This window comes from Coccinella septempunctata, chromosome X (assembly GCF_907165205.1).
Source record: "Coccinella septempunctata chromosome X, icCocSept1.1, whole genome shotgun sequence".
NCBI lineage: Eukaryota > Metazoa > Arthropoda > Insecta > Coleoptera > Coccinellidae > Coccinella > Coccinella septempunctata.
This window is the reverse complement of record NC_058198.1, coordinates 22,397,207-22,405,606: the sequence shown is the minus strand read 5'-3', so window position 1 is coordinate 22,405,606 and position 8,400 is coordinate 22,397,207. Positions and strand designations below refer to the sequence as shown.

The following is an 8,400-nucleotide window of genomic DNA, read 5'->3' as shown; positions in this document are numbered from 1 at the left end:
ATCATCTTGAGTAGCATTTCTTGCCACTCTCAAGTCTTCGACACGTTCTAAAAATGCGCTCGAAGAGAGGGAATCTTTTTTTCCGGAAAATTTCAAGTTCCACTGAGAAACCGGTATTTTTTTCACTTTGGGAGAATCAGGCACTGCAGAGGAATGTGAAGCATTGGTGACGGCAAGATCACAATCAGCTTCCGAATCAGATGAAGAAATTTCCGAATTGCTACTAGAAATTGCAATCTGGGACATACCGAGATCTAAAACATTTTCGGACAGTAAAAGTGATCGATTGTGCTGTTTAATCTTTTTGTTCAAGGAAATTCGCTTGGACAGAATATCCACGAGCAGAGCCGATTTGTTCCTATTATCATCATTCGTGATCGGTTTTGCTCTATTTAATCTTTCCAAACAGAAATTTATTTTAGTGACAATCTTCCTCTGAACACAAACATCTGAACCATCAAAATCATTCAATATTGTATCTATTTCTATAATCGTTTTGTTCAACTCAGTTCTATCTGTTTCAAATGAGAATGGATAATCAGGATAATCAAATGAGAAATCGGGTTTCTTTTCCAACTTCAAAAGATTACGTAAAGTCTCTCTCATTAACTTAACAGTTCCGACATCAGTTACTCCCCTGATTGCCAGTAAATATTTAAGTTCATTCGATGAAAGTCGATTAATTTCAAATTTGAGTGAAGTCATTTTATTAAGAGATTCTAAACACTGAACGAAATCTCAAATCGGTATGGTTATAAACAAAGTTATCGTATGGAGCGCGTCAAAAAAAAAGAAGCGAAAGAAATGATCTCGCCTACCGTATGTGTCAGAGTTCGAACGATTCGTATTAAATCTAACATTAAATTTATGAACTAGGCAAAATGTTCAAATTCAGTGGACTTATACAGTTTTTCTGAAGAATGAAAATATGGAATGAAATATTTTAATTTTAGAAATGATCTTTTTTTTTAGATTAGAAGCGAATGATTCAAAACTCCAAGGTTCACAAAATTTCCGAATATCAATCAAAAATTTTAATTGAAGGGGCCCCACGTTGGGCGCCAAATTTGTAACGGGTATATTAAGAATGAGAAGGAAAAAAAAGTAATTGCCCGTTGACAAAAGTGTGACCAGCTAGCTCACAAGGGGGATAGGTTCTTCACCCTCTATTTAAATATAATTTAAAATGAAATGAAGGGGGCGCCAGGTAATTTAAAGGCCTGATCACTCAAAAATTTATGAAATTACCAAAACGATATTGGGCTTCTTTCTTTTACTTTGAATATGTGAACCAAGGAGGAAATTGAATAGAAATAGAAGAATTGACTAACCCTATATTACTGAATTTAATATTACAACCTTCCTATCTGTTAAATTTATCTAACACCTACTCTTATGCCTAACTACCTAACTCTCTAACTTATCTCTAAGCCTAAATTCTAAATTGAAAAGTTTTTGTAGCAATTAGATTCTACACAATTTACAAAGTGTATATACAAAATTATCCCACTTGGGGTACTTATCCACTCCAATTAGTTGGGAGTCTTCCAATAAGGCAGATCAAAAAAGGAATTGAAAGTCCAGTTTATCCATCCACTGTGAGCCAATAATATCCAACCGGCGTTTTACAATGATGCAGTGATATAAGCATACAATAAAAAACCCTGAAACAATAGAAATTCTTGTCGACTCTCCTTTCTCAAGAATTTTAACTTACCCTTGATCTTAAGCGGTGTTTGATATATTCGGATGACTAAATATCCTCTTTCAAAGAGTTTTAATCAAGTTATACAAACAAAAAATCTTGACTAATCGATTTCGAGAGTAGAAATATTAAATCCCTTAAAGGTTAGCTTCAACGCTACTTAATCTCTCTCTTAGTCACCAAATCTTGATTGATTCCGGTTCAAGAAAGTATGAAAGGAGAATCGACAAAAAAATCAACGCTTACGGCGCAACATTGAATGCGCTCGAACTCTGACATTATTCCGAAATTTGAAATCGGCGCGGGAACGTTACAAACGGTTCTGGTGGACGGTGATAAGTACCTACTCGTATTGGTTGGTTTGGTGTTCTAGTGTTTGTGCACTCTTCTTTATCCTTGACTCAATGTCCGGGTACTTTTTATCGACTCCTGTTTTTCCCCAAGATTCGATGGTTCCGGATGGGTTTTTCCCGCTGGATAGTGTTGTCTCTGGTAGTCTCACCGGCGACGGCACTCGGCGTCGGGCGCAGGAAGGCCTTCGCTGCTCCCAACGGCAAGGAAACCGGTCTGGGTGGATCCTCGGCCATGTCTTCCTCCTCGGGGTACACAAATCCCAATTCTTTATCTAGACGGTCTAGAATTTCTACTTCCAGGCTATCTTCGGCCATCATCTCGAGATTCGGGAATGCGTCAGCGGTATGTTCTTGTTGGAAAAAGGGACAGGGTGAGTGAAAAGTTACTTGGCAGAGTCCGGCGGTACTCAGAGTCGTCGTACGGTGCCGGACGGGAATCTGAAGCGATGGCGGACTCGGGGGCCATCTTTACCCTCTGACAGTAGTGCTCGCACCCTCCTCTTCAAACTCTTCGTCCATTCTGAAGGATTCTGCACGGTTCGTAGTCTGGATGCCAGGTCTGGCGGTAGGCGAGTCACCCACGGACCATCGGACTGTGGCCATGGGGTTTTCTCCAAGTCTACCACGGAGGACAGATAGACGGCCGGCCACTCTCACTGGTCGGCAGGGCGGCGGAGGGACGGCTCGTCATCAATAGCCCTTCGACCTACCCGGCAATAGACGGCCAACTCCCTAAGGCCCACAGGTCCACCGCGGTATTGTACGGCTCCTGGCGGAGTTGTTTCAGGCTCCAGTACATTGGAGTGCTAGCCAACCCGGTCAGGAGTGGTCTGTACGGTGTTAGTTGATCGGCCACCCCAAAGTCGGCTAACATAAACCGAGCTCCCTGTCTCAGCTCATTGCCGGGATTCAGATCGCGGTGGAGCACGCTCTGCCGATGGCATTCTGCGAGGCCCACAGCGATCTGGCGGACTACCCGGAAGAAGGAAGAGGGGCCTCTCCTCGGACCCTCGCGGGCGAGGAAGGTCCTTAAATCCTCCTCACACAATGGTAAGACCATGTTAAAGTACGGGGGCTCCATCAACGTCTCGATGAGCGGTACAATGTTACGGTGGTCAAAGAGGCCCATGAATTCCGCTTCTCTGGCGGCTACCGGATCCAGGTGGAACTCCTTGACGGCTCGACGTTGGCCCTCTTGACACTATAAACGCGGCCAAAGCCGCCTTCCACCAGAATGGCCTCGAAACGGTACTTCTCCATCCTGTAACGGTAACCAATATTAGTATCAAATATCTATAGGTCGAAGGGCAACCTCGCTACGGTAATGGAGTAGACTGTACTGCCAGCGCCTCAACGGCGAGTTTTGGGCGCCGGTAAATTAACCCGACCCCCTTAAAGACCAACGTCTTCGGACGGATGAGTCTTCAAGGGTGGGTGATGATGGTCCCAGGTTTTGAGGAAATGCGAATCCAAATCGCATTTCCTCCAGTTTGTCTATGATCTCTGTCGGTGTCCCTTGGTCTCTCTCTCTTATACTTTTCCAGATTATTCATCTACATCCTGCAAATTCCACATAAATAAGTGAATTATTTTCTCTTGTAAGACAGACTTTTCGTACTCTGGCCGCTCCTTACGGTTGCTCGGGCGCCAGTGGGGCAATAAGTCAAACCCCACGTCTCTCACAGAATCTCCAAAGAATAAGAGAGCCCGGGTAGACTTGAGTATCAGTGGAGAAGGGTATCGATGAAGACTAAGGCGGTAGCGTCTTCTAAGTGTCTGATTTTCAACGGTCTTTAGGCGTTAAAAAGAGTACTCACCTTTTCTAACTAAACTCTTATATGAAACTGATTTAAATAGACTCTCACTGGCAAAATAATTGGCAAGAAAATAAATGTTCAACTATTTATTTATATTGAAATAAACTGTACACAAAAAAAAATATACATGTACAATGAATCGGGGACGTAAACGGTTGGGTCTGGTCGGCGCAAGACGGCTGGCAGAATAACACTTCAGGAAAATAATAATGATAAATAAAATTCAGCAGCCACCACTGAATGAAGTTCGGAGAAATATGAACGGTTCTAAAAAAATAAACGGAATGAAGTCAAGTCACAATTGAATGAATAATCCATAACTTATAATTCAAACGGTTGGAAATCCTTGCCTTTTTTTCTCTTCACCTTCCAGGGCCTCGAAGAAGTATCCCCTCTCCACTCGGAAAACTCTCCCTTCTATGGAAAACTGATTAATCCATTGGATAAAGTTAAATGACACGGTTATTCAATTGGCTCAGAAAAAGACAGAAGCAACAGATGAGAAGAAAAGTAGAAAAAAAAATTTGGTAGAAGAGAAAGAATTACCAGAATAAATTATTCCTGAAAACATGAGAGATACGGTCTTTCCTACTAACATGGACTGACCGGTGGAAAGCTATGAATTAATAGATAGATAGATAGATAGGTTTATTCATTTCATAGTATATACACATGTAATACATAGAAAAAATGTCAAAATAAATTCAATTAGGGATAGCAACTACATATTATGTTTACAGTAATCAAGATATTCTTGCACATTATATGGTTCACATTTCATAATAAATGAAAACAAATTTTTAATCAGAACCTTTTCACTGGTGATGCAATGAAATTGTTTTGGTAATGCGTTAAATAATTTAATGCCCATATATAATACATTGCATTATATGAAAAATACCACAAAATATTATACAGGGATTCTGAGAAAAAAATTAAAATTAATGTTCTGAAGGAAGTGTTTTTTTGTGCTGAATTCTATCGGACGTGGTATAAAAAAAAGACACTAGACCTTTTCTGCATATTACGTTGAAAAGTTGCCCATTTTGTGAGGATTCCGAAAAGGTTAAATACAGGTGATAACCTTCTTCACGAAAAAAGATATTTGAATGTTTATCGAAAATGGAGCATTTCTGTGAAAAACTGATTTTGTCACCTTTTCCACAAATTCTTTCATTTTGCAGATTCTGCTGTAACATATTGAATAATTCTCTTGAAAAATGTCAGTTAGTCTTTAAATTACTTATAAAATGAAATTATTCATTAATTGCAATGATATAATGTAATATCGCACAGGACCTTCAACATCAACAAATCTATTGTGGAGAAACTTTATAAAAATATCAATAATAAAAATTCAGGATTCTTATCAGAGCAAATGCTCAAAATGACCACCCCCTTCCCTAATACATGCCCTGCATCTATTGAGAAATGACCTTTTCAAACCATACAAACTTCTCCCCGCTATTTTGGCCGCTGAAATACGAATGCGATCCCTAAGTTGTACTTCATCTCTTATAGGATTCGAATAAATTTCATTTTTTAAACAACCCCAGTAAAAAACTCCAGAGGATTTAAGTCTGGTGAATCATTGAATCGCATCACATCATATCGATGTTCGAGAGTTCTTTAGGCAAAGAAAAAGAAATAAAAAAACTCAGTCAGTGCATTAGCATCTTAATAACATTTTGTTGATTTGTTGATTGGATATTTTCAGCAGGAAGTGCAAAATGAAAGTATTCATGGAAAAGGTGACAAAATCAGTTTTTCACAGAAATGCTCCATTTTCGATAAACATTCAAATATCTTTCTTCGTGAAGAAGGTTATCACCTGTATTTTACCTTTTCGGAATCCTCACAAAATGGGCAACTTTTCAACGTAATATGCAGAAAAGGTATAGTGTCTTTTTTTAATACCACGTCAGATATAATTCAGCACAAAAAAACACTTCCTTCAGAACATGAATTTCAATTTTTTTTTCAGAATCCCTGTATAATATTTTGTGGTATTTTTCATTGCATGAATTGAAGTAATCATTCAACAAAATTTACGGAAAAAAACTGATTCGAAAAGTATTTAATTGTAGCTTCCGCAAGAGAGAAAGCATTTCAAGTGAAAAAATTCAACATTTTCATAAAACATCAAATATCTCGAAAACTGTGAGACTTTCATATGAACGATTTTTTCACATCAGGTAGAGCACATTTTGATCTACTTTCCGTTTTCGTTTGACGTGGTCTTTACGGGACACCCTGTATATTATAAAAAATAATGGTCCTAAAACACTGCCTTGGGGTACTCCAGCCAAAATCTCTATGTCATTAGATGTAAAAGTTTCAGAGTTGATTGTAACTGAAACTCTTTGTTTTCGGCCTTTCAGGTAGCTTTCAATAATCTTTAGCTGCTTATCTCTAATTCCATACGCTTCCAATTTCCCCAGCAATCTACTGTGATTCACACAGTCAAAAGCTTTAGACAAATCAAGAAACAAGCCGATCGGTATTTCTCCCCTATCTATTGCCTCTAATACTCCTTGCGTTAGTTCAAAAATAGCTGTACTTGTACTTTTATTATTCAAGTAACCATGTTGAGATGAGCAGAACAGTTCATGTTTCCTGAAAAATTTGAGAAGACGATCTACAAGAATTTTCTCGAAGATCTTTGAGAAAGTTGTATTCACATCCTTGTATTCCACTGAATAGGTAATTTACGGGAAACTCCAATAATTGATAGAAATTTTCGATTCATCATTGAACTACTATACTTATGTGGATAGGATAGTGTGATGAACTCTTTACAATATCAAAATTATTTACAAAATTAATTTCCACTGTCGGAAGCAGTTTTTCCTCATTAGGGAAATAAACGCCTTCTCGCCTTACATCTGCCTATTGCACCTGAAATATGAAGAATATTTTATTGAATTGCAAATTCTTCGACAAGCACGTAATGGAACCTTCTTTCTAATGAGTATCTATTACGTTTCCTCGCGTTACATTTATAAAATATTTATTCATGATAAATTAAGCAATGAATTCATTACCGTACCCGATAATACCGTATCTGTCTACAAAAACGGTGGAGTGAAAGTAAGGTTTGTATTAATCCCCCGAAACTTCCATCGAAAGATATCAACATTCTTCATCGATTTTAGCTGAAAATGATCTTAATCATCTCATCCATAGATAAAAAATGATAGAAATGGTATAATGTATCTGTTTGCGGTCCCGGCTGACGATATCGATGAGGCGAAGAGGGTCCTACAAGATCATCAATAATCTTCACCAAGGATTCAGGGTAATCAGGAAAAGCCAAAGTGGGTTCTAGAATGCGCTCCCTTGGCCGCATCCGGTTAATTCTGGCTTCAACCCGTGCTTTTTTGAATTTCTCCATGAGTTCCCTGCGTGGAAATCCTCGATTATTTCCTCTCTGCTCCACGGTTCTGGGTCATCATAGATGTATCCGGAGGATCTCCGCAGACGTCAGTCTTTCACGGCTTCTAGTCGCTCTACCCTATTTGAAGTGACTGCCAGAAATTCCAATACCATTGGCTTAGCCGTCCTTGTATTTTTTCAGTTTGTAAATGTTTTTGTCAAGATGCTGCATGCACAGTACATACTGTCTGCGTAGGTAAATCCACTCGTCTTGACAATAAAGAGCTGCAAAAATAAAAAAAATTGAAAACAATGACATTTCACTCTGCATAGTTCGAGTCTTCCCACGGTGTAACACATCTCACAGTCCACAGCAAACATCTTCCGTTCCTTCTCTTTTGTGCTGTGTTCAGTGCCCGCAAAACTTTCCAGAGGCTCCTTGATTCCTGCCACGGTCCCATTCCACACGTGGTATTTGGAAGAGGTGCATCCTTCAGCACCAGGAATGTTTTCACAACACGTGTAGTAGGAGTCCGACGCTTTTCGCCAATTTTTTATATGAAGTTCTGCTTCCTTGCTGGAACATTCCTTCAGCAGAGGGTTTTTCCTCACGGTAGCCGAAAAAACAAATGAATTATTATATGGACCAATAAGCAGTAAAGGCGATGAAACTATTTCAAGGACTCAAATATTTTGTTTCTAAATCATACCGACATAAATAAGAGTGTTCAATGCACGCAATGAAACATTAATTTTCAATGCAAGGAAAAAACGATAATATTGAGGTTTGTTCGAAAAGTGGTTCACAACGGTTGTGAACTGTACAGATCAAGCGCAAATGGATTTTCGTCATCCTAAAATGGAATTACGCTTGTTACGAACAAGCCTATTAAGAACCATTTCTGAGATGCATAGAATTTTTAACGTAATAATTTATGAGACGAACTGAATAGAATAGTCCAAGATCCCAGAGCGACCAGACATAACTTATTTTCACACAGATGAAACTTTAGCATCTTAGTAGATTCTTATGTGCTTTGAATACCTGCGAACTTGTATAGCTTTCCTAGTGACACCTGGGCAGATACCAGGTGGCAAAGGTGACTAAAAATGAGTGCTACTTTAGTTATTTTCACATGGCTGATTTTTA

The 8,400-nt window shown here is 38.9% G+C and overlaps 1 protein-coding gene across 1 annotated transcript; it reads right to left on the bottom strand.

The window, feature by feature from the left end:
* Positions 1–2,526: 2,526 nt before the first annotated feature.
* On the bottom strand, positions 2,527–3,118 carry LOC123322390 (serine/threonine-protein kinase PkaB-like). The gene is made up of 2 exons (XM_044910335.1): positions 2,769–3,118; positions 2,527–2,677 (listed from the first exon to the last, which is right to left on the bottom strand). The coding sequence occupies exons 1-2, from the start codon at positions 3,116–3,118 to the stop codon at positions 2,527–2,529; spliced, it is 501 nt and encodes a 166-aa protein (XP_044766270.1).
* Between the last annotated feature and the right edge of the window lie 5,282 nt (positions 3,119–8,400).